This window comes from Palaemon carinicauda, chromosome 13 (genome assembly GCF_036898095.1).
Source record: "Palaemon carinicauda isolate YSFRI2023 chromosome 13, ASM3689809v2, whole genome shotgun sequence".
Taxonomy (NCBI): Eukaryota; Metazoa; Arthropoda; class Malacostraca; order Decapoda; family Palaemonidae; genus Palaemon; species Palaemon carinicauda.
In genome coordinates this window covers 31,374,418-31,401,579 of record NC_090737.1, presented here as the reverse complement: position 1 = coordinate 31,401,579, position 27,162 = coordinate 31,374,418, and the positions used below count along the sequence as shown (strand labels likewise).

Here is a 27,162-nt window from a genome sequence, read left to right as displayed (position 1 = left end):
TATTGAAGGATGATCCTGAGGAGGAGTCTACTCTACCTCCTGAAGAAGAAGAAGTCTAGTCAGAGTTCCTTCCATTTGTGCTGGCGCTGGAGCCGATACCCTCGACATCTTTTGCTTCTACCCCTCCATTGGACAACATGAGCTAGGCAGTTTTGGCTCATCTTACGGCCTTAACGGAGAATATTCGCAAGCAAGGCGAAGCAAGGGAAGCAAGGCTCAAGAAAGAGCTCCGTGAAGCTCGACTCACCGCCTCCCGAGGGTCATTCAAGCGACCCAGAGTCCAAGACCTCCCACACTGCTCCGAGACGAATCCCTGGAGGTACACGGATTTTATGCCGATTACCAACGGAAAGCTCTACATCTCTGAGAAGATGGGAGCCGTCCCCTTAGCTTTAATGCTTACCTTGACTGCTTCATTCGACTGAAGCAGGAGCCAGCGTCAAAAGAGGAGATGGAACCAAAGGAGGTCATGGTTTTTGACCACGACAAGGCACAGGCTCTCTTGTCGAGCAGCCTGAAGAAGGTGGGTTACACAAATTCGAAGTGTCCGCCTTGAGTAAGAAACACCCTAACTTTCTTGCTCCTGCTTCAATAGCCTTCCCCTTTACATTGAAGGCTTTTAAAGCTGTTGCCAAGGCAGTGGAGGCAGGCAAACCATGCTCTGCACTTGAGGAGTGCAGGCCTCTGTCGTTAGCCCTGCCCATGGAAGATAAGGAATGGAAGGAAGTCCACCTAACCTTATCAGTAGGGAAGTTGGATGCAGATATCGCGGGACGACAGTTCAGCGAAAAACTCCCGAAACTGTCAGACTTTCTCTTGCACAAGGAGCAAGAGATGAAGGAGAGACTTGTGTGCAGGCCTAAAAAGCACCCCAGACATGCTCATGGTCCTAGCCAAAATGCACATGACCACCTTAGTAAAGGACCTGTACACCTTTATGAAGGCTAGGAGAGCCTGTAGAGAGTTCGTGTTTGCTGCAGCAACAGTAAAACATGAACCCAGGAAGCTGATATCTTCCAACATCTGGGGTAAAGACCTCTTCCCAAAAGAAGTGGTCAAGGAGGTAGTTGATAAAGCCGCCACGGAGAATAGGAACCTTCTCCAGAAGTGGGGCATTTCATTAAAAAGGAAGTCTTCCCCAACCTAAAAGGAAGACCAAGAAGCCTAGACTACCCTCTCGGACTGCCCAGCAACATCCTACAGTCACCATGACTGCGGTGCCCCAAGTGGTTGCTCAACCACAGACCACATTCAAAGTGGTGCCTCAGCAGCTAGTTGCCCTGTCACCAGCATTCAACCCTGAGTTTGAGAGGCAAACAACTACCTTTCGTCTCAAAGGTAGAGGCTCTAGACGGGGCTCCTCAAGACACCCCTCACTAGGTAGGGGAGGACGCGGTCAGACAGGTAAACCCTCCGGACAATCGAAGCAATGAGATGCTTCAGGTAGGAGGGAGGCTCCAACACTTTCAGGATCATTGGACCTTCGATCCTTGGGCCCACAGCCTAATCAAACATGGACAAGGATGGAGATGGAACAAGCTTCCACCATCATTTCCTTAATTCTTCCAACACTCCACCCCCTCATTGGAAGAATATACCTTAGAACTCTTGAGCAAACAGGTTATAAGGAGAGCAAAGTCCATCAAATTCCAGGGAAGACTGTTTTGTGTTCCCAAGAAGGACTCAGACAAACTCAGAGTCATTCTGGACTTGTCACCACTCAACAAGTTCATCGAGAACAGCAAGTTCAGGATGTTAACCCTTCAGCACATAAGGACCCTGTTACCAAAAGGGGCGTACACAGTCTCAATAGTCCTGGCAGATGCTTACTGGCATCTCCCAGTCAGCCGCCCCCTCTCCTCCTCCCTAGGATTCAAGCCAAAGAAGAAAAAGTATGCCTTCAGAGCCATGCCCTTCGGACTAAACATAGCCGCAAGGATCTTCACGAAACTTGCAGAAGCAGTCGTTCAACAACTACGCCTAGAAGGCGTTCAGGTAGCAGCGTACTTGGACGACTGGCTGGTGTGGGCAGCATCCAGGATGGCTTGTCTTCAAGCATCCAAGAAGGTGATCCAGTTCCTGGAACATCTGGGATTCAAGATCAACTTCAAGAAGTCTCGACTCTCTCCAGTTCAAGATTTTCAATGGCTGGGAATCCATTGGAACTTGAAGTCACACTGCCTCTCCATTCCCTCAAGGAAGAGGAGAGAGATTGCAGGGTCCGTCAAGAGACTACTGAAATCCGACAGGATCTCAAGACGCCAACAGGAAAGAGTATTAGGCTCTCTCCAGTTTGCAGCAGTAACAGACCCAGTGCTAAGAGCACAGCTGAAAGATGCGTCAGGAGTCTGGAGAAGATACGCATCAAACGCTCGAAGAGATCTAAAAAGACCGATACCGACCTTACTGCGATCACTGCTCAAGCTGTGGTCGAAGGTCAAGAGCCTAACGAGGACCGTGCCCTTGCAACCAACTCCACCATCAGTAACCATCCACACAGATGGCTCGACGGAAGGATGGGGAGGTCACTCCCACCAAAGGAAAGCCCAAGGGACTTGGTCATCCCTGTTCAAGACCTTTCACATCAATATTCTGGAGGCCATGACAGTCCTCTTGTCATTGAAAAACTCTCCCCTCGCAGATCAGCCCACATCAGGCTGATCTTGGACAGTGAAGTGATAACGAGATGTCTAAACCGACAAGGCTCGAGATCGCCCCACATCAACCATGTAATGTTAGCCATCTTTCGTTTATCGAAAAAAAAGAGATGGCACTGATCAGCAGTTCACCTACAAGGGTTCCGCAATATGACGGCGGACGCTCTATCCAGGCTAAAGCCGATAGAGTTAGAATGGTCCCTAGACGCAGACTCATTCTCCTTCATCTTGGAACAAGTCCCGGAACTGCAGATCAACCTCTTTGCGACGAGCGACAACAAGAAACTATCTCGGTATGTAGACCCATACGAGGACCCTCTGGCAGAGGCGACGGACGCCATGTCCCTCGACTGGTATGAATGGACCACGATTCACCTGTTCCCTCCAACCAATTTCCTACTGAAGGTCCTCAACAAGCTGAGATCCTTCAAAGGAACAGCAGCTCTAGTAGCCCCCAAGTGGCACAAGAACAACTGGTTCCCTCTGGAAATGGAACTGAAGCTGAAGCTGGTCCCTCTACCGAACCCTGCTCTATCTCAACTGGTTCAGAAGTCGACTGTCTATGCTTCATCACAGAGAACCCAAAACCTTCATCTCATGATTTTCTCACCTTAGCGGTTAAGAAAAGATTTGGGATTTCAAAAGGCAGTACAGTATAGACTTCCTAGAAGAATACAAGTCAAATTCAACTAGAAGACAATACAAATTGTCTTGGAAAAAGTGGGTTGCTTTTGTTAAAGCAAAAAACCCGAAAGAAGTCTCAATAGACTTTTGCCTGTCCTTCATCCACCTTCATGAACAAGGCCTAGCTGCCAACACGATAACTACGTGTAAGTCAGCATTGACTAGACCTCTTCTATACGCCTTCCAAGTGGACCTGACGAACAAACTCTTTAACAAGATCCCGAAAGTATGCACTAGACTTAGACCTGCAGCACCTACGAAGCCCATTTCATGGTCCTTGGACAAGGTCCTACACTATGCCTCAAACTTGAACAACAAAAATTGTTCTCTTAAGGCTCTTACCCAAAAAGTTACTTGTTCCGTAACCGAAATACAAACCACGCTATTTACATTGGGTTTACCTTTTAGCATAGCTGAAATGGCGAGCCATTAGAACTTACCGAGGGTGTATTACCCCCGCGCTAGTTAGCAGGGGGGTAGGGGAGTGGTAGCTAGCTTCCCCCCCCACACACACACACACCGGTGAACTGCTTCACTTTCACTTTTGGCTCGGACATGGACAGACGTCTCTGTCTTTGTCCTCGCTTGGCAGCCATTGTTTGTTTTGTCTTTACTTAATCACTTACTTTTCTTTTACTCTATATATATGTAAACATGTTTTCATGTTTATGTATATATTTGAGTATAGAAATCAGTAAGTTTCCTTTTCAGAGTTTGTGCTTGTGTGTGTAGTGTACGATATCTCCGTGGAGCCCTCGGCAGTTAGGCCACCATGGTGTAATTTCATGGGTCGCGATCGAGTTTGACTTCGGTCTTTCTCTCTCTCTCTCTTGAGGTCGTTCACCCTTTTACTACGTTACTTTTACTATGCCTTTATAGCTTCCTTCCCGTGTGGGGGGGTTGCTACGCCGTACATTTTGTCTCAATTAGTTTATGAATCTAATTGCATTTGTTAATTTTTCAGCTTTGTAGAACGATTCCTTTCGGGGTTTTCGTTCTTTCTTTAGTGTTCATTCATTTTTAAATTGCATAATTGCATAGTTACATAATTATAATTGTTATAATTCTGTGTTGGTTACAGCTCTCCTTCCGTGAGTGTAAGTGGTTGTGGGGGGCACGTGCCTGTTGTGTAATTCTTGTGTTCCTTTCCCTCGGGATTCCTCTTCGGAGCCTTCCCGGGGGAATGAATGTTAACTAATGATTTTTGTTTTATTTTTTACAGTTACCAATCTAGTTCGCTTCTGTAATGTGACACGGAGTGAGCTGTCTTGTTGAGGCCTGGGGATTCGGCTGTTGCTGCCTCCCCTATAGATCTTCGTCAGGGGCGTGTCTCCTTCTCCTGGAAGTACTCCCGTGACGATTGACAGCTCTCCAGTTCATTTTAGAACTCTCAGGAGGCTCGCCTCCTTGGGTGGGTAACTTTCCTTCCGAGGGAAGTTTTTCCTGTTCAGGCTTGAGTTTTTGCCCTTTGGGGGGTTCTTCTCTTGCCTTTTTTTCGTGCGACTATGCTCTTGGTGCTGAGCGGTCGCACCTGCAGTTATGCTCAAGGGATTGGGCAACTGCAGGAGCCCCTCTTCGGAGGATTGCTCCTTTGAGGTCACTAGCTGACCCGTCTCTTCTACGAAGTGTTTCTCTTTCGTCCGCGAGAGAGTACACTCATAGAGACTCCTCTTCGGAGGACTCTTCTGCTCGCCTTCGCCGTAAGGCTCACCGTCCGCTACGTCGTAAGGGCCTCCCATCTCCCTATAAAGGTGTTAAGAGGCGCCTTTTTGAATCTCCGTATGCAGCCTACAACTCCTTCTTCTTGATCTTCCGCCCCTGGTGCAGATGGACAGCAGTCTGACCTCGTCTTCCGACGGGCAACGGTCTTCCCGACGGACAACGGTCTTCCGACAGACATCAGTCTCCCGACGGACAGACAACAGTCTTCCAACGGACATCAGTCTCCCGACGGACAACAATCCCTTCGGGGCAAAGGGTTGCCTCCCACGGGGGGTCTTCCCTTGCGTGTCAGGGTTCCCCTGAGCGCCCTTCTGCAGTGTTCTCTCCTGCTCAGTGTTAGCGCACAGGCACTCTCCTGCTCATCAGCGCTTTCCTGATCGCTAGCGCTCTACTGTTCGCCAGCGCTCTCCTGTTCGTCAGCGCTCTCCTGTTCGTCAGTGCTCTCCTGATGATCGTCTCTGCTGTTCCTGTTGGTTCCTGTTACGCGCCCTGTGCGCCAACGTTCGCCCTCGCGATATAGAACTTCGGTTCAGGTCTTGGACGAGGACTCTTCTTCTACGCACAGGATTCCACGCGTTGCCTTCTGCTCGCCAGCGATCACCAGCTCGCCAGCGACCACAGACGCGTCAACGTTCGCCTGCTCGTCAGCAATCTCCTACGCGTCAACGATCGCCATCGATCTGCCACGCGTGTCAGTTCCCCTGGACACCATCAGTAGCGATCTAGCGCTCGCCTGCTGTGGACCACGATCTCCGGTAGCTGAGTCTTGCTGTAGATCTTCCTCCTGCTCGCCAGCGCTCACCTTTACTTCTGTCCTTCTGTGCGCCAGCTTTCTTCAATCGCCAGCGCACATCTGCGCGCCCTTTTCTACCACGCACCAATGGGCGCCAACGGTTTTTTCTGACCGTCTAGGATCGCCTGATTAACAGCTTGCTTCAGCGCTCACCTTCCTGATGCACCTGCGCGCCTTCTGTTAGCGCGATGCGCGCTAACCATCACTAGTCTCTTGCGCGTTAGCGATCGCCTACGCGCCCGCGCGATTCTTCGCCTGCGCGCTAGCATTTTGTTAACGCTCCACCGCTCGCCAACGCGCCGTCGCTTGCCGACTCGCTATCGCTTGCAAATGCGCCTTCACTCACCTACGGGCCATGGCTCGCCAGAACGCGCCATCGCCCTTCAACGCGCCATCGCCCGCCTACACGCTATCGGTCTCCCGACCGCCTGCGCTCACCCGCGCGCCCACGTACCTGCGCGTCCACACGCCCACGTGCCCGCGCGACCGCACGCCTACGCTCATGCGTGACGGTGTTCCGTCGCGCGGACTGGCGGTGTTCCGTCGCGCGGACTGGCAGTGTTCCGTCGCGCGGACTGGCGGTGTTCTGTCGCGCGGACTGGCGGTGTTCCGTCGCGCGGACTGGCGGTGTTCCGTCGCGCGGACTGGCGGTGTTCCGTCGCATGAACCGACGGTGTTCCGTCGCGCGAACCGACGGTGTTCCATCGCGCGAACCGACGGTGTTCCATCGCGCGAACGTCGGCTTGATTCCTGCAGTATCCATTGCTCGCCTACGGGTCATCGCTCGCCGACCACCAGCTCTCGCCCTTCCTACCACGCTTGCCCTCCTTCTGCGCTCCTTCGCGCACTTTCGTTTACGCTCCTGCGTGCCCGCGCATGGGCGCTTACACGTTGGCCACGCGCAAACCATTCAGTTACCATCGCGCGAGCTCCAGGGCGATTGCGACCGCGATTCCCGTCGGGGTTTCGCAACATGGCCAGCCTGGCGAGTCTTCTGGAGCGTATTTCCATAACACGGTCCTTACCCCGTAAACGCAGAGCATGGCACATGCAAGAGCAGGAAGAATCTTCAGGGAGGTCTGAGCAACATTCTTCTTTCCAGAACCTGGGTTAGACCTTCCCCGTCATTCCCTGGAAGGGTTTTGCCAGGGAGCTTTCCGTTTGAGATTTCTCCGTTGGCCAAGGGGTGACTGGTTTACCCCTTCTTCTTCTCCATCTCGGCCCGAGGTTTTGTACAAGGAAGTTCCAGGAAGATCATGAGTACTTTCCTCCTCTCGGGCTCAAGCACCTTGGCGTTTCGTCGCCAAGTTTTGAACTTGCGGGCAAGCTCGATGTTGGACCATCTGGAGGCAATGACCGAGGGCTTCCTCTCGGGTGTCTCATCCGTGGATGTCGATAATCTTAGACACCCATCCATCCTTGGGAAGAGCTTGTTTGTGCCCAAGGACAGAGACATAGACAGCGGTGTGCGGAGGAAGTCGACTTCCGTTTTCACTCCTCCAAGGCGCTTTCTTCCAGACCTTGCAGGCCTCCAGCGCCTCTTTCTTTAAGCCTCGTCGGCCTAAGTTATCGGGCCGACTACGGCAACTAAGACAAGGTGTCCAATAGCAGTCCCCTCATGTCAGGAACAGGTAGCACGGGAGGCTCTCCCGGGGGGGCATAATCCTAGAGGGAGCGGCAGAGTTCACGGACTCTAGGATTGGCAACCCCCCCTTGCAGGTCTCACACTGGGAGGATGCCTAAGGTTACTCATCCGGATAACAGCTTCCCGACGCCGATTCCTGCACGATCTCCGTGATCAGCCAAGGATATCGCGCCTGCCGTCTCTGTCAGCGAATTCAGTGTCACTGAACCTCTATGCCATGGGGTCGGCAAGAGTTTTGCCCGTTTGGGAAGAATGATCCATGCCTTAGGAGTATGTCCTCCATAGGATCGTCGACGGCTTCACCCCCCGGCTTCTTCAGTCGATCCTTTCTCGTAAGAAAGCATCTGAGACGGGAATTCCGTAGTCGACCTCTCAGCTCTGATCAAGTTTGTCGAACAAACTTCGTCCAGCGTGGAACAGCAGAATCGATCAGACTGGTAACGAGGCGGCAGGACTCCTTAGGCCCTGGATCGGAAGGACAGGTACTTTCAGTTTCCATTCCATCCATCTTCCAGGAAGCTCTTGGAATTCAGCCTAGACTACAGGTGTTCCTACTTAAGATGCCGTGTGGCGATCCCGCCGTGGCAATCGCAGGTTTTTCCCCAGAGAACTCTCCCTGCTTTCCTCATGGCCGCTCAGGAGCAGGCTTCCGCCTCCTTCGCCTTTTGGAGGTCTGGTCAACTCCGGTAGGCTCGGGTTCGACCTTCTTCAACGCCGGGACAAGCTTCCAGAACCTTACCATGAGTGAGGGATCATGGTAATTTGCTAGGAGCCTTCTCTACTTCTGCCTCAACATCTGGAGTATCTAGCCATGATATTGAGTCAGCGGCCTTACCACGTTGGAAACCCCGCTTCTCGTCCGTCCAGCGAGGTTAAGCAACGTCGGGTCTGGTCGGCACTTGGATGGGTGACCGCCTGGGGACGCCAGATGCTGTTGCCTCCTCCTCTGAGCCTTCCCTTCAGTTGACTGTGGCAAGGCTGAGGAGAGTCGCAGTACCTGTTATCAGTCAAGCAGAGCTTTCAGCCCTACCTTTGAACGTTTCCTAGGTCTCTTTTCCTCATTGACCCGTCTAAAGTCCCGAACGGTCGCCTCAGGATAAGTTCCCTGTGGGGCGGCCCAAGTTGCGGTGGTTTCAAAGCAACGATTAACCGGACTTTCTGGCCCCTATGGGACCAGCGGAACGATTAGACCTGCAATGGGTGTTGACCTATGGAACCTCTTGATGGGATTGGATATTCTCGTCCTTTCCCCACATTTTTTATGCTGTTCTCGGACTCGTCAAAGAAAAGGGGGGAGCATGTTCCGGTTCAGGCCTATGGTCAGGACCTGAAGGATACCTCTCCATTATTCAGGCAGGCTTAAGGGCCGTAGTTTGGCCCCTCTACAGATCCTACAGCTTCTGCCGAGTCGCTCCGTGCGCGACGACTGCATGGTACTGGCGTATTCCAACCAGCAAGGGATGCATTTTCATACCTTCGCATCTTGCAGTAGAGATACTGAGATTATTTGAGATCCTCTCAATACCACTATCGGCTCGCTCATTCCGGGCAGAGGAATGCTCTCTCCGACTATCTGAGCAGAGCTTCATAGATAAGAGTGTACCTGGGGGTCTTTGGCCTTTAGTAACCAGCAAGTCCTGTCCTGGGGGACCTGATCGTGACAGCTTGGAACTTCAAGCTTCTGCTGTTCTTCCCCCCAGTCTCAAAGCCCAAGACTCTTTGGCAAGATGCATTCCAGTGATGGTGGGACAACATCGACGCCTGCGTCTTCCCTCCTTTGTTGTCTGTTGAGAATGGGTCTCAACAAGACCAGGTTGTCTGTCAACCTTTCAATGGCCCTGAGAGCTCCACTGGGACTATATGCAGAACGGTTTCCGGACCCTTTGCTTCCCCTGACGGAACTCCCGGGAGAGCTTCTCCCACGGCACAGGCTACTCAAACAACCACACTGCAACTTCTTTCACGAGCCGGGGCATCGCTTCGGCTTCACGCCTGGAGACACTACGCCTCCTCCTCAAGGAGAGACAATCCGCTACAGTTGCAGGGCAGAGGTCGTGTCATCTGCGATAGTCATCCGCAGGGGTCTACCAGGTGAAGTGGAGAGTCTTCTGTGGTTGGTGTCGTGGGAGATATACCTCTTCCCTTGAGGCCTCTTCTCCAGCAATAACGAACTTATTGCTTTTCGGCGGGAGGAAACTCCTTTCCGCTGTCGGCAGTGAAGCCTGTCGCTCAGCCTTTCCCTGGCCTTCAGGCTGAAAGGAATAAAATTTTTCCTTCCCGCTGGACCTTTCCTCGCTCATGCAAAGCTGCGAACGTCCCTGTCCCCAGTCGGAGTAAGACCTCCAACATGGAGCATGGTTCGGACTTTTTAGTCCCTTAAGAGATCTTCTCAAGACCCATTATGTCAGGCCTCTGATCGTATTCCGTCTTGGGACTCCTGCTTACTCTGGCCGCGGCCAGTGTGTTAGCAATCTTCTTGGTCTCATACGACTCCGCCCTTTCTAAGGAATGGGGGAAGGCAACATTCAGGTTCGCTCCTGAGTTGTTGGCTAGTCTCAGAATCTTGGGGTCCCGGCCCTTCGGTCCAATTCCTTCAAGATTTCGGGTCACCATTCTGTATCAGATGACCCAAAACCTTCTCCTTCTTGCCAGTAAAGGAATCGAGGGATTATCTTTGGGAACAGCTGCAGTTTGTCCTCACGTGCAGCCGGGTTGGGAGCACAAGAAGGACACGGGGAGAGTCACCAGTATACCTCTTCAGCTCGGACTCAAGGACATTCATCTCGACCTGAATCCAGACCCTCCCCCGTCACGTCGCCCTACAGCACAAAGTCGGATACATCGCAACGTCCCTCGCCTTCGAGTAATACTACTCTGTGACGCAGGTGCTACAAGCTGGAGTCTGGAAGCGTCTAATGACCTTCGCAGCCCGCTTCCTGCAGGACGTGACCCACAGGAGTATCGATACGTTTCTATCGCTCTGTGGTGGCTACACAACAGCTGGTCTAACCTCAGGCTCCTTTTTGGACAGGTAGCAGAAGGTTGAGGGGCATTGTTATCAGGTTTTAGTCTGCATGAACGAAAGAAGTATGTCTGGCCCTTACTTCTTTCTTCATTATCCTCTCTACTGGGAAGCAGCATCCTGGTCTCTGTATAGCTGACCTCAAACCTCTGCAGGTAAACCATGCTTCCTTGTGTTCCGAGTATTGAGTCAATACTGTCGCGTCCCCATACCCTGACGAGGTGGTACTGGGAACGTCCTAACCCAGAGTTCATTCTGGAACTCCAGGTCAACTGCCTAGGACGGGTCACACTTTTTCCTTCACACACAAGCTTATGTAGGCCACACGGTTTCTTGCGGAGCAAGGAACATGTGAGGTGCAGGGACTCCTTTTCTCGAGTGCGACTCACTCGGATTCTGAGTTCCCGGGTAAAGCCAAAGCCAGTATGGCTGGGGACTTTCCACCCTTCCTAAGGGGTAAGTCACCCAATGTAAATAGCGTGGTTTGTATTTCGGTTACAGAACAAATGACAAATTCGGAGATAATTTGTATTTTTCCTAACCATACAAACCTTAGCTATTTACATATATTTGCCCGCCAGCCCTGTCCCCCAAGACAAGTCCTACCTCTAAGTGAAAGTGAAGCAGTTCACCGGTGTGTGAGGGGGGGGAGGGGTAGCTAGCTATCACTCTCCTACCCCCCTGCTAACTAGCGCGGGGGTAATACACCCTCGTTAAATTCTAATGGCTTGCCATTTCAGCTACGCTAAAAGGTAAACCCAATGTAAATAGCTAAGGTTTGTATGGTTAGGAAAAATACAAATTATCTCCGAATTTGTCATTTTCCTGTTCACTATAGCCTCAGGGGCTAGAGTTAGTGAAATAGTAGCCCTATCATGAGATGAAGGCCATACTCAGTTCACAGAAGCGGGAGAACTGAATCTCTTTCCTGATCCTACCTTTCTCGCCAAGAATGAGCTACCCACTAAGAGATGGGGTCCCTGGAGAATGTGCCCTCTGAAGGAAGATGTCTTTCTGTGTCCCGTAGAATGTCTAAAGGTCTATCTTCGAAGAACTTCACACTTCAGGGGAGGACAGCTCTTCAAAGGAGAAACCTCGGGATCGAACTTATCCCTGAAACAACTGAGGGTGAAGCTTACCTACTTTATTCGCAGAGCGGATCCTGACAGTACACCTGCAGGTCATGATCCAAGAAAAATTGCTTCCTCACTGAACTTCTTTCAGTATATGGACTTCGAGCGTCTTCGCTCATATACTGGATGGAAGTCATCCAGAGTGTTCTACAAACATTATGCGAAGCAAGTGCACGAACTGAAGCATTACATGGAGGCGGCAGGTAGTGTAGTAAAACCTGTCGTATAGTGCTGCGATGAACAGTGAATTGATGGGGACTATCAATTTGGGTGAAAAGGTGTGGACACCTCCAGTGCAATATCTTTTATATGAGTGTCACCATGGTGACACTAGGACTGTTCAAATTTTCAGGTGAAGAATTATACAGATAACACTTGTGCCATGTGTACATTGTACACAGTGTTGATAGTATCCAACATTTACTGAAATTATATTGATAAATTTTCCAAATTTTTCAATTTTTATGGTGGCATTAACCTTTTCTTCGCTTTCAGGTAGAAAAACTTTATCTGTAACTGCTACATGCATAATTCTATTCTATATTTACACTTGTTACCCAATTTACTAATTTAGCCTAAATAAATGACTAAAAGTGTAATTGTGTCTTATTTCGCCCTGCAAATAGCACAATAAAGATAGCCAGAGTTCTTTACTTAATTTCCTAAGTAAACCTTATATTACTGGAATAAATGAAACAGATACTGTAGTTCTGATTGATACTTAAATTTGTTCCTACAATATACAAACCTTGAGACTCTTTTTTACTGTCTAGCACGACACTTCCCTGCAGGGGGCAGGAAGCCCTAACATAGTTCCATGATTAGTGGTAATGACGTATAACTGTATCGTCATATTTCTCAATGGTCTGTATGACCATACAAAAATTGTCCCAAGATCAAGGGACTTATACAAATCCACAGATACAGTACTTTCTAGTAATTCTCTGGTAAACTTCCATCAGGACGACATGGCTTGAGCCCAAAACACGGATTTTGAAGCAAAGCAAGAAATCTATTTTTGGGTGAGATGGCCATGTCGTTCTGATGGACCAGCCCTCCTTTTCCATAGAAAAGGCTTAGGCAAGATCCCTCCCAAAACTACTATAGCTGTAGCACCATGCTCAATGCTACAAGGAATGAGCGCCATCTTGGATCCTTGTAATAGTACGGGAAGAAGGGTAACCTTGATAATGGCTCCCCTTCAGTTTCGCCACTCTTCCCCCTCGAAACGAAAACGCTATTCGGGGTGAAGATTGCCATGTGTCGTACCAAGATATACGTCCCCTGATATTATGTGATATCTTTAAGAGAAATTTTAAGAATATTCGCGCCAGGAGTTAGAATTCTGGAGACCTAAAGGTCAATTCTCTGGGAATATCACTGTAGCCAAATATCCCTCAGAAAGCTACCAATAGGAAACTTCCATCAAGACGACCTGGCCATCTCACCCAAAAATAGATTTTTCGCTTCGCTTCAAAATCCGTTGAATATAAACATTGTTAAATATAACAATTAAGTTTATATTTTACAATTGCAATATAATTTAAAATTAGACTACCTTTTTGGTGCTACATTAAAAACTAAAATCTATTTGTTTGTAATCTTAAATAGAGTCTTATTAAACCCGTCTCTCTCGCTCTCAGGCGGGAAATTCAACTCATGTAACATTGAACATTTCGTGTTAACAGAATATATCTCAATAAATTTGAACTTGTGTAACTTCAAAATCGTTTTAATGGGGAGTTAACTGTATGTATGTATGTATTTACACAAACAACACATACATCCAAATACAGTAAATAAAATGAATAAGATGAACAGAATTGCCTGTTTAACAATCAAGGCAAGTCTTTGCAGGAAAAAGCGGCGGAATGGCCGTCCTTTACCGAGCCAGAAAGTAAAAGTGGTTACTCAGCCAAGAGGTATGAGTGAGCGGGGTAGCCAGTCTACCCCAGCCCCACCCACTAACTAGTAGATGGGGTAGTTATCCCTCACTAAAATTATCATGGCTCGTCTTCCAGCTACGCCGAAAAAAATACCCCTATAAATAGTGGAAGGTTTGTATTTGCGCCAGAACAAATATTTTAAAGGACGAAAGGTTTATATTCATGTAAGAACAAAATAAATTTAAGTTATAAATCATGTTTATTTCCATGAATTTTAAATTTCCTTAGAAAAAAAAAATGTCTATCAAACTGCTTTTATGGACCTCTGTAACTGTTAAACACTTTAACATTCAACTTGCTTTAATTTCCAACCATCATCTTAGAACAATCCCTTCACACAACTCATCTAAAATAATTATAATATTCTATTTTCTAGAATACTGTGACTGTTAATGATGTACAGTAAACAATACAATAGTCGTACTCTATAGCTATAGATATTACACAATGAAAATGATAACATACCTTTAGATTTGACAGACAAATCATTACTGGGTACAACATCTAATCTAAGCTTGTTACCCTTGGAAGTATATTCTTCAACCCAATCAGGATCATTGTCATCATCAACAAAAGGATCATCTTCATCTAAGAATTCTGCAAAAGAAAAAGAGGTCTTATGGCTTCAAAAGCTACAGCAGGTTTTACTTCAAAGAGCTTTACGTAAAATTTATCATGATTAGTATGTATCCAATGTAATATAAATTTCAAGTACACCATGAGCTGGTTGTGCAATGATTTTGGTTATTGTTAGCTTGGCACAAATTCTTTTTTAAAGTCCTCAGGACCACTTCTGTCAGTAATCTCAAACTATATTTTGGAAACCAGAATTATTTCAGCATACTGTAATAAAACTTTAAAACCATTTTGACAAATGCATAAAAGGGATTTTGATGAAGGAAAAATCTATTTCTAGGCTCGACCTGTGTCGCCCAGTGAAATGCTCCTCAATGCACCGTTTCTAAGGTATAAATACTGCTAAAAATACCAGAGAAAAAGTTGCATGGAATGCCAGGAATAAACCTAGCTCGCTCACTCTAAAAGAGTGTCAGTATAGTAACTGGGGCGTGTTAGAACCACTACCACAGGTCCCTTACCAATTAGTCCTCTCCTTCCTCAATATCCCCCGATACTACGAGGTGCTGTTCTACATTCAACTACTGGCCTCTACTACGACTACCCCCCCCCCCCCACCCCTACCACTACCCACGCTTCTACCCTCCATTCCTTGTCTAGCACCAGTAAGATTCGGACGTGTTGTTTTCGTAGCTTTATTTCTCTATGCACTGCACTCGGTAAAATCTCTATACAGTATAGCAATACTCTAATCATTCAAACATACATAAAATAGATGGAACGGTGATAATCAATACCAAGATTCTTAAATGTTACTTTCCTAAAAACTTCAAAAGTAAAAGCCATAAAATAATGTCATATTGCCTTAAGGAAAGCAACACTTACTGCTCATGACAGAAGCTATGCAACACTAAAATTCTTGTTTAATTTGTTGTGATAGAAAAATTCTGAATTTTCAGTTACTGATCATACCCACTGTTTTGCAGTTCTATTGGAAATTAAGTTAGAGAAAAGTATGCATATCAGTTACAGTGCTTATTTGAAAAAAAAAAAAAATAATGATAAAACATTGCTATTACTTATTTAATAATCTACAAATTTTATATAATTTGTAATTTTCCTAGCAATACATATATGAGCCCTTCAATATGGTTACTTTTGGTTTTATTTTCTATGGCCAGACAATTGAAAAAGTAATCGATAGATTGTGTCAAGCTACGTTGCTGGGTAGCTACTGCGCATGACAGGTTACACTAGTCTCAAGAGTTTAATCACAACAATCTTCTGGTCAAAGACTTGAGGAGTGGCTGAGAAGGACCTTTGGTAAATGACCCAGGTTTATATAGCTAGGAAAAACACAAATTATATAAAATTTGCAGTTCATTACTATGCGGATGCAAACTTACGAGTCATTTAATGGGGAGTCTTCCTTAAATGGGAGGAAATCTCCGTATTGTAGGAGGTTTGCCCACTAACCCAAGATACAATTACTATAGTAATAGCAAGAGATCAAAGTAAATTATTTGTGAACAGTGCAGGTCCTTCTATTATATTCCAGAGCTTTACCAGGGTGAAGTGATATGAACATCAAGTAGCTTGTGATATTAACATATACAATATATCAGCCACCAAACACAAGGCATTCTTACTTGTACTGAGGAGATCTTAAGTGAGGTCTTCAAGTACGATCAAAATTACCATTCACCTTTATACTCGTAAACACCCTTATAATGCAGAGAATAACTGATGCCTGGGATAAAAACAATTACTTGTCTCATGAGAGCTTAAATTAGACTACTTTTTGTGCAACAACAATGAGTCCTATGGAAAAGGTGTCTAAGGACTTGTGTGTGCAATCTTCAAGGTAGTGGTTCATAAAAGTAGTTTGTCTCTCCCAGACTCCTGCTTTTAGGACTTGAGCTACCAAGTGGTTTTTTTTGTGGAACGCTAGGGTTGCAGCATACACACGTATATCATGTGTTAGAAGTTGGGACCTTGGAGATGCTTCCATTGAGGACTTACAGGCTCTAATGATGATTTCTCTCAACCAAAAAGAGATGGTGTTTCTGGAAACCTTTTTGGACCAGCTAGTGCTCATAAACAAATAGGAGATTCTGGGCCTCCGATACTGGGTCCTCTTTAGTTATTTAAGTACTGCTCTTACAGGACATAGTAACATGTCATCCAGGTCGTCAGTTCCCTCTTTGAGAGACAAGATCGTGAAAGAGTCCAATCTAATATCGTTATCAACCGGATTTTGAGTTTTGGCCACAAATTCAGGAACAAAAGACAAAGATAGTTCTCTCCACCATCTGGAATGTGACACAAGGTGAGATATACCATGCAGTTCACTCTTTCTCTTGACTAAAGCTAAGAAAAGGAGGAGGACTATTTTCAAGATAAGATCTCTGTCTAAGGCTTTATGCATAGGTCCAAACAGGGCTTTCTTCAAGGCCCATAGGACCTTAGTCACATCATAGGAGGGGGGGAGGATTTAGTTCTCGAGGAGGGCAAGACTGTTCAAAACTCATCATCAATGCTGACAGTTCCCAAGAATCTGAGAGGCCCAGTCCTTTCAGTTTGAATACTTGGCTCCATGTTGAGCAGTAGCCTTCCTTAGGAACGCTAAAATGTCTGTAATCAGGGGAATATTGACCTTGAGTGGAACAATTTTCCCCTATGACACTAATCACAAAAGATTTTCCACTTCGTCTGGTAAACTGCTGCGGAAGACTCATGGAGGTATCCGGAGAGCTGCTTCACAGTTAGTCTTGAAAAGATTTTCTTTTGGAGGAGACGCTGAATAGTCTCCAACTGTGAAGGGACAGGCAATGTACTGTGTCGTGGAATTTTCTTATGTGAGGTTGGCGTAGCAGGTTTGGCCATTATGGAAGTTCTTTTGGTATTTCTGTGAGAAGTTCCAGCAGGTCTGAATACCATTCTGCTGCTGGCCACCTTGGAGCCACAAGCTTTACTCTGACTTCCTTGAATGTTCTGATTCTGTTAAGTGTCTGACGAATCAGACAGAACGGTAGGAAGATGTAGAAGTCTAGACCATCCCAAGGGTGTTGAAATGTGTCTTCCATCACTGCAGCTTGGTCTGGAATTGGAGAGCAATACACAGGGAGTTTGTGATTCAGGTGGGTGGCGAACATGTCCAGAGACTGGGAACCCCACAAAGTCACAAGTCTCTTTGCCACTAGAGGAAGCAAAGACCATTCTGAACCAACTGTTGTCTCTCGAAGGCTCAGATGGTCTGCAATGACATTTCTCTTCCTGGGGATAAAAATCGCCAAGAGAGAGATTGCCTTGGTACTGTGTCCTCATGACCATCTCTACTGCCATGTTGCATAGCAGGAGAGAGGTTACGCCTGCTTGTTTGGAGATGTCGCTCATCAATACCACAGAATGACCTGGCAGAGTCTTAGCAAAGTGGAGTAACGCTAGTTGTGCCGCTTTACTTTCCAGTAAGTTTAGGTGGAAGCTCTTGTCTTCCTCTGACCATAAGCCCGAGATCTGTTCCTTTCCCATATGGGTACCTGATCCCTGGCAAGATACATCTGTAAACAGTATGAACTGTGGGGAAGGATCCTGAAGGGGTATTCCTGCTAATAGGTTCTCATACTTCAGCCAACATAGGAAGTTCGATAACACCTTGAGGTACTCAGAGCAGGGTTGCAGGATAGTCTGAGGCCTGGGACCACTGGGTCTTCAGAGCCCACTGCACCAAGTACAGATGCAATCTCCCCAGGAGGACGAGTTTCTCTAAAAAGGAGAGGTGACCTAACAACTTCTGCCACGTCCAAGCAGGCAGGAGGTCCCCTTTCAGGAAAATTGCTGCCAAAGTCCTGAATCTTGCCACTCTGCCTGCAGCACCAAGAGAAGCCAGTCGTCTAAGTATCTTACGAACCTGATGCCCATGGCATGAGTCTGGGATGAGACAAGGACAAAGACTTTGGTGAAGACCTGAGAGGCTGTAGACAGGCCAAAGCACAGCACCCTGAACTGGAACAGTTTGTCTTGAAAGGGAAACCTTAGGCACTTCCTCGAAGCAGGATGAATGGAGACCTGAAAGTAAGCATCTTTCAAGTTATGGTCAGAAGGTAGTCGTTCTCCCTGATACCGGGAAAATGGAGGATGGAGTATCCATCTTGAACCTTGTCTGTAAAATGGAGAGGTTCAAGAGAGAGAGGTCTATGATAGGTCTATAACCTTCTGTCTGCTTCTCTACCAGGAATAGATTGCTAAGAAAGCCTGGAGAGTTATCGAATACTTACTCTACTGCTTCTTTACTTAGCAACTTGGAGACTTGCTCTGCTAGGAGTAGGTCTTTAGATGATCCTGGTGAGAGGAGGTGGTTAATCTATGAAGGGGATCCGATATCCTGAATGAAGGAATTCTTTCGTCCAAGGGTTGGCCCATAAGTCCTATCACATTTGCCAAGTGCATTGCATGCATTCCCCCACTGATGGTAAGTTGGAGGATAAGCCCTCCCTAGCGTGAACCTCTGCCGCCATGTCCTCTTTGGCTGGAGGGATGACCTCTCCGACAAAAATTAAGCTTAGGATTCTGCCTGCCAGCCTGTTATCCATCCATGGAAGGGAGAAGGCGTCTCTGTTGAGAGGGTTGCCTTAAAGTTGAGTTCTTTCTCTGTTTCTGAGGAGTGGGCAACCCAGGTGCAGCTGCTCTGTTGACTACAGGGCTCTACCTTAGTCTCTCTAACTTCTCAATCACTTTAATTACATCCGAGGATGGAAAAAGAGGAGAGTTGATATGGTCAGAGTTTCTAAGGACGGTAGTGTCTCTAGGGGACAATAGTCTACAGCATTTTGTTATGATAACGTCACAGCTCTTCAGAACACAATTTCCCCACAGGAAAATGTTCTTGTGGAGGAGGAACTCTATGGCCTTAGCGCCAGATCTTAAGAGTTCCTTGAACTGCTCCCGTTCAGTCTTATTCTTGAGGTTCCTCGCGACGGCGAAGCGAGAGAGTGCCCAGACCAGTGGTCTATCCATGAACAGGTCTGAATGGCTGCCATGGCAGTTACCTCCTATTTGCCAGTAAAGGACCTGAAATTGTGGCTGTTAAGTTCGGCAGCCTCTCGGCTGGAACTGAAGGTACCAAGTTGGCCACATTTGGATCAATGGGAAGAGGGCTCTGAAAAGCGTAAGAGTTAACATAAAAATGTCTCTGGTGTGGCAGAAGTAATGGCAGAAATTTCAATGATCTACTTGCTTTTAACAAGTTTTCCGTGGCGGAGACTTGGGAGTTAAAAAACTCAAGAGTTTCCTTCGTTTGGTTGGAAAAGGTCACATCAAACCTAAGTCTGGGCTCTGAGACAGCGGGAAGGTATCGCTGATGCTGCATCGTCTATTAGTAGTCTGTGCAAAGGGAGGCTCGTCCAAACCTGTTGTGTTGGATTAGGCTTATGTTCTTAATAAAATGAAAGGCTTCCTAGCTCAATACTGGGGCCTCAAGGGGGAAGGTACATCAGCAGAGCTTGTACTTATACGCGCCAAGAGGTTTTCAAGGGAATCATCAACAGTGATATCTCGGTGAGGACTTTCTGTCTTAGCAGAGCTCTTTATCCTTCCTCCAACGTCCTACCTTTCCCTGTGTAATAATGGGATGAGGAGGCGGAAAAGGAGTAGAAGGAGTCTAGTTTGCTCTCAGCATAAGAACATTCATTTCTATGTCTTGATCAGGAAACAGAGGAGTTAAAGTCTCTCACAACTTGTTTTATGAGACAAGAGAGATTTCTCAGTACTTTGCCTACATTAAGGACCAGGTCTACGTCGTCTGTCAAATTGTTTTTCAACATCCGATGTAGGGGTGATTCTCGGGAAGGGAGGAAATTTTCCACGCCCCTTATCCGCTTCCTGTACCAGTAAAATATTTACTGAAAAAGAATAAACGTTCCAAAGAACACTTATCCTGTTAGTTATGATCGTCACACAGTGTAAGAACAGGGTCTATCTGGACGATTAATGGGTTGTCTCTAGCATATGACCCAGTGTTGTTATCTGCATAGGGTGTGGTTCTATCTTGACGTCATCATGTTTAGATTCGTTGACGCATCCAGATTTATGAATCTGAATGTTTGGCCTGACCGTATTCTTGGAAGAAATTCTTGGCATGGCAGGAATACTTACACTTGACTTCTTCCCAGCTTTAGTAAGATGGAGAATGAAGGTACTGTATTGCCAAATTTGGAGGGGATAGACACGGCCGAAGCGGTCCGACCACCCTCATAGTTGAGATGACAAACCTCTTGACTCATCCCAGGCATTCTTTAGGGGAGTTTTCTACCGATTGATTGATTGACCGATTTGAAGTTTTCTGGCATCCTGGCATCTAAGGTCATTGACGCCGCTATCATTTATTATGAATAATGAATAAAAGCATATTCTATTAAAATCATAACAGTGAAGAGGTCATTATAAAAGTTAAATGGCTTTCAGAAGACCTGCTTCTGTATTAAATCTAAAAATATCCCTAGCAAAATATGACACATCATGTCCAGGAATCTTAGCAAGGATGAACCTGCCATCCTCACCTTGAGCCTCAAACATAACGATTTCTTTCGGTACTATAAGTGGGGGCACTTTGCCAACAAATTTCTCACTGTCAAGGGTACCAAACAGCCGTTGCAATATGGATGGTATTAGCTAGTTGGCAGAAATTCATGGGTTATCAGAGTGCGACCAATGCGGAGAAGATAAAAGTAGTCTTCCACTTTCGGGCATTATGTTATACTTCCAAGGGGATATAACATTCGTTGTTTCTCTCATTTTATTTTCAACTAAACTATCCCAATGTTATTGCCAATTATTATGAATCAAATTCTTAATGCTGGGTAAACAATCATCACAGAGAATGGGATACCATCTTGGTAGCAATGCAGCAACAGCTTTCTTTGCCAGTAAATCTGCTTTCTCATTTCCACACACACCTGCATGTGCCAGAACCCCGCAAAATTACTGTTATACCACTCAGTCCAATAATGAAAAGCCATTCTAAAATATTTAAAACTTAGGGGTTACTGGAATTAAAAACTAAAGCTTGAAGGACACTCCTTGCATCACTAAAAATGGTAAAATTACCCTCCTCCTCCAATGCTATTGTCTCAATAGCGGTTAGTATGCCACACAGTTCGGCAGTAAATATAGAAGCTGTTAGAGGAAGTATACCTCTACAATTAAAAGCATTACTATATACTTGAAATCCAAGGCCAGCATCAGATTTGGAGCCATCAGGGTCCAGGGGCTATACCATTACAAGTAGCAAGTGCGGAGTAAAATTCTCTTTCAGTAAAAGGAGAATTGTAAGATTCTTCCGTTCCCATTGCAAAATTCAAAATTTTCTGTTCTTCAATGGTCTTATAGTGGTGCTAAAACATCGCCCCACAAAGGATGTCTTACCATTCAAATCTCCAAGTAAAAGAAAAGGTTGAAGGAGTTGTTGAATCCCCTATATTAAATTATCATACAAAATGTTATCATTTGGAGGGGAGTAGAGAGAGCATATTGTATATTTTCTCCTTATATCAATCTGTACAACCACTGCCTGCTGAGGTCTACAAATACACAAAAATTATTTGGGGAACATCTTGAGGAACATATATGAGACTTCCGCCATGGCTCCCTGCTTGATGATCATGTGGTGATCTACAGCTAACATACTCTCAAGGACAAGGAGTATTAGCATCAAGCTTGCTCTCCTGTAGACAGCATTATGATGGAATGCTCATGAATTAGGAGCTTAAGTTCTTCATATTTGGCCCTTAAACCCTAACAATTCCATTACAAAATGGAGGAAAAAACTATGGTTTATTTTCTGGAAGACATCTTGGATGAGGTCTTCCCATTGGCAGTTTTTGATGTAACAATATTTCTAAGGTAGATGGAGAAAGCTGACCAGAAACATCGACCCCACATAGAAGTGAGAAAAGATGTGTAGATAAAGAAGAAGAAGAAGAATATTTTTAAGTGAGAATCTTCATAAGTTAGATTTTACATTTGCCTTTTCAATGTTCTTTTTACCTAATTCTTGAGGGGGTTGGTGGACCTCAACATGAATTCTCTATTGATTTAAGTAGTTTTCTTGATGATCTGAAATATCAACAGACAAAACATATCTATTTGATGTCATAACTTTGGTGTTCTTAATGGGAGGGGATGAAAGAGATGAAGGTCTCTCTCTCTCTCTCTCTCTCTCTCTCTCTCTCTCTCTCTCTCTCTCTCTCTCTCTCTCTCTCTCTCAAGAGGTGGTGAATTATCAGGTTTTGATGTTTCCCTCACAACAGGTGCACCTGATAACACTGTTTTATGTGAAACCTCCATCAAATCAGGCAGATATAGCCTGTGAGAGGTTAGTATTATCCTTTGTAATGGGGGACAAAGGTTTAATAGAGGTGGGCAAAGCCTTATTATTATAATTATTATTACTTACCAAGCTACAACGCTAGTTGGAAAAGCAGGATGCTATAAGCCCAGGGCTGCAACTGGGAAAATAGCCCAGTGAGGAAAGGAAACAAGAGACGTAATTACCAATTAAAATAAAATATTTCAAAAACAGTAACATTAAAATAAATATTTCATATATGAACTATAAAAACTTTAACAAAATAAGAGGAAGCGAAATAAGATAGAATAGTGTGCCCGAGCGTACCCTCAAGCAAGAAACTCTAAAGCAAAACAGTGGAATACCATGGTACAGAGGCTATGGCACTACCCAAGACTAGAGAATAATGGATTGATTTTGGAGAGTCCTTCTAGAAGAGCTGCTTACTATAGCTAAAGAGACTCTACTACCCTTACCAAGAGGAGAGTAGCCACTGAACAATTAAAATGCAGTAGTTAACCCCTTGAGAGAAGAATAGTTTGGTAATCTCAGTGTTGTCAGGTGTATGAGGATAGAGAAGAATATCTAAAGAATAGGCAAGACTATTCAGTGTACTGTATGTGTAGGCAAAGGGAAAACGAGCTGTAACCAGAGAGAAGGATCCAATGTAGTACCGTCTGGCTAGTTAAAGGACCCAATACATTTCTAGCAGAAGTATCTCAATGGGTGGCTGGTGCCCTGGCCAACATACTTAGGAGGTGATATTCTTGCCCTATCATGCAGCATGTTATCAGAAGATGGCAAATTTTTGGGAGGGAAATGCTGGCAGTAATAGGGGGTTGGATGCCTCCTGCCGCATTTTCCTCATGATTTCAATGCCTTTGCATAGCTTGTTGATTTACTCAAATAGTCTCTTGGCATGCCCCACACTTATAAGTTTTGATACTGGATTTATTGAGGGGAGCCTCTTCTAACTTATACTGCTGGCAACTCCTATCACTAGATTTGTGATTCAAGTTGCAGTTTAAACAATATGCCTCTAGTATACATTCTCCATAGTAAACATTAGAGCAAGTACTACACATTTTTTCATTCTTGCAAAATTTAGAGGGATGCCTAAATCTAAAGTAATTAAAACATAGTACAGTGGCTTCTACTTAAAAGTTCAAACTTTAATCAGTTCATTTTCTATGTCAATGTGGAAAGGCACATCAGCATCCTGAAAAGTAAGGATAATCATTGATGTTCCAGGGACTTTATACACTTTCCATACAGTTAAAGTCTACTGAAAATTACTCCCATTCCATTAGTGGAGTTTAGATGGGTTTTCACATACAACTTTATGCTATTATTCTCTGTCTTTAAATTGAATAGTATAACAGATTGGGATTGTGATTTGGCACTTATATGGAGTCTGTTCTTTACAAAAAGATATATATATCCTGGTACGATAGTACCTACTGTACTGTACTTTCTTTTGAAGAAATTTGCATATCTCGAAATAATTTCTTGTACTCCTTTTTGACTGAGCAATAAGCCACTTAGGTGTTTTTGACTTTCTCCTGGAGGGTATAATCACCTCAGCACTTTCACTGGCCAGATAGTACTATATTGGATCCTTCTCTCTGGTTACGGTTCATTTTCCCTTTGCCTACACACACACCAAAAAGTCTGGCTTATTCTTTACATAATGCCCTCTGTCCTCATACATTTGACAACACTGAGATTACCAAACAATTCTTCTTCACCCAAGGTTACTGCAGAGTAATTGTTCAGTGGCCACTTTCTTTTTGGTAAGGGTAGAAGAGACTCTTTAGTTATGCTAAGCAGCTCTTCTAGGAGCAAGACACTCCAAAATTGAACCATTGTTCTCTAGTCTTGGGTAGTGCCATAGCATTTGTACCCTGGTCTTCCACTGCCTTGGGTTAGAGTTCTCTTGCTTGAGGGTACACTCGCACATACTATTCTATCTTACTTCTCTTCTTATTTTGTTAAGGTTTTTATAGTTTATTTAGGCAATATCTATTATTATGTCACTGTTCTTAAAATATCTAATTTTTCCTTGTTTCCTTTCCTAACGTGGCTATTTTCCCTGTTGGAGCCCCAGGGCTCATGGCATCCTGCTTTTCTGACTAGGGTTGTGGCTTAGCAATTAATACATACATACATATACAAAGGCACTTCCCCCAATTTAATTTTGGGGGGTAGCCAACAGCAAACAAATGAAACAGAAAAGGGGACCTCTCCTCTCTACGTTCCTCCCAGCCTGACAAAGGACTCAACCGAGTTCAGCTGGTACTGCTATGGGTGCCACAGCCCACCCTCCCCCATTATCCACCACAGATGAAGCTTCATAATGCTGAATCCCCTACTGAGGCTACCTCCGCGGTCATCCAAGGCACCGGAGGAAGCAGCAAGGCCTACCGGAACTGCGTCACAATCGCTCGCCATTCATTCCTATTTCTAGCACGCTCTCTTGCCACTCTCACATCTATCCTCCTATCACCCAGAGCTTCCTTCACTCCATCCATCCACCCAAACCTTGGCCTTCCTTTTGTACTTCTCCTATCAACTCTTGCATTCATCACCTTCTTTAGCAGACAGCCATTTTCCATTCTCTCAACATGGCCAAACCACCTCAACACATTCATATCCACTCTAGCTGCTAACTCATTTCTTACACCCGTTCTCACCCTCACTACTTCGTTCCTAACCCTATCTACTCGAGATACACCAGCCATACTCTTTAGACATTTCATCTAAAAGACATTCAATTTCTCTCTCTCCGTCACTTTCATTCCCCACAACTCCGATCCATACATCACAATTGGTACAATCACTTTCTCATATAGAACTCTCTTTACATTCATGTCCAACCCTCTATATTTTACTACTCCCTTAACTGCCCCAAAACACTTTGCATCATTCATTCACTCTCTGACGTACATCTGCTTCCACTCCACCATTTGCTACAACTAATAATAATAATAATAATAATAATAATAATAATAATAACAATGATATATCTCTATCAATCCAATCTGCAGGTTTGTATATATCTAGATTCTTAGCTATCCCATCACAAAGAGCACACTTGATACTGTATTCAAATTATTGATTTTAATATTCATAATGTCACTGATTGCATTAAATGCTTCATCATGATTACCAAATGATATCCATGAATCCCATTTGTTATTTTCAAACCTTATTTGAATTTCTTTGTTACTACCATAACATTGAAATGCTTTATTCAGCGCATCATAATCAGTTTCTATGGGAATTTGGGTGACATGAAGGATTCGCAGTTTCCCTATGTTACCAAAATCACTTGGTTTTTGAACATCAGTAAAATGGTCCTTTTCAGTTTCCAGGTTGTCAACAGAGGGGCTGGTTTGTAAAGAAGTAGCAAGCTGGGTTATCCACCTGTTGTCTGAGGATGTCAGTCCTCCTATCCCATATGGCTCAACATGAGAAGAGGTTTCAGCAGGGACCAGTCCTCTATCAGAGAGAGAGAGAGACTGCCTCTAAATAGGTTGGCATAGTGGGGTTAGTTACCCCTCCCACTGATGACTCCAATGACTAACATCACCCATTACCAGCAAATATGGGAGACTTAAAGCTGAATCACTGGAGCACAACTCTTAACAAACTAAGTCTGCACCCTATGGGGTCTGCTTGAGATGAATCTTTTGCTCCTGCACTCATCTTGGGTTACAGTCTAACAGACTGTACCTATGAAGAGTTTACCCAGCTAGATTGGGATTGTCTTTGGACTGGGTTAAGTGCATACAGTAGAGATAAGCCAGTACTGTATCAGCACATAGATTTGAGCTTGTGTGAGTGCATGGAGGCAAGCGCATATGAGTGCAGAGAAGCAAGCGTATATGAGTGCGTAAAGACAAGCGCATATGAGCGAGTAGAGACGAGCGCCTATGAGCGCATACAGACAATCACATATGATCGCACAGGGGCAAGTGCGTATAAACTCTTAGAGTTGACAACATATGAGCGCTAAGAGGTGAGCATCTATGAGCGTTAAGAGGTGAGTATGTATGAGCACTATGAGGTGAGAAGGTATGGGTGTTAAGAAGTGAGCATGTATGATTGCGAACACAGAAATGCTCTTGAGTGCTATCTCACAGGGGAAAGGGCAAGTAAGATCTCCAGATCGGACAAGTGAGGGGAGGATGAGAGTCAACGAATGGGATGCATTATCCATTCCAAAGAACACTTACTTTCCACTCCTCTGTTCCATGACACTGCCATTTTGCCCATTGGTTCACCAGGCACCCCCCAACTTTTGGCAGTGAAAAGAGGGGACTGCCTTCCCTAGCATCCTCTGGTTCCTATCTTGTCCGTTCCCCTTCTGTTGTCCATAACAAGGTCGAATGGGGTGAATGAAATCAGCAGATCGTCTGAAGGTAGAAGCTGCTGGAGTAGTAAATCTTGATCTTGAGATCATGGGGAATTTCTTCAAGGCCAACTCCAGTAGAGTCAATACTTTGGTCTTCAGGATTGACATTCAAGTCCCGGACTTCTTAAAAGGGACAGCATGGTGGAGAACAGAGTCTTGGCGTGTCTTCCTCCACTTTTCCACCATTCCTTCTACTTTTTCTGGAGGAAACAGAGCTGAGCTC

General features: G+C 45.4%; 1 protein-coding gene and 1 pseudogene across 4 annotated transcripts in view; one reads left to right on the top strand and one right to left on the bottom strand.

Annotated features, from left to right (window-relative positions):
• Positions 1-27,162, bottom strand: part of LOC137652260 (uncharacterized) — a 106,850-nt gene that overhangs the window by 43,188 nt on the left and 36,500 nt on the right. For all 4 annotated transcript variants that reach the window (XR_011046231.1, XR_011046232.1, XM_068385528.1 and 1 more), the window contains exon 3: positions 14,068-14,199. Coding sequence is in view for 2 of the 4 variants with exons in the window: in XM_068385528.1 (XP_068241629.1) it covers positions 14,068-14,199 (132 nt within the window). In the remaining 2 variants the exon portion in view is untranslated. The remainder of the gene's footprint in view (positions 1-14,067; positions 14,200-27,162) is intronic.
• Positions 8,323-8,441, top strand: LOC137652595 (5S ribosomal RNA; annotated as a pseudogene).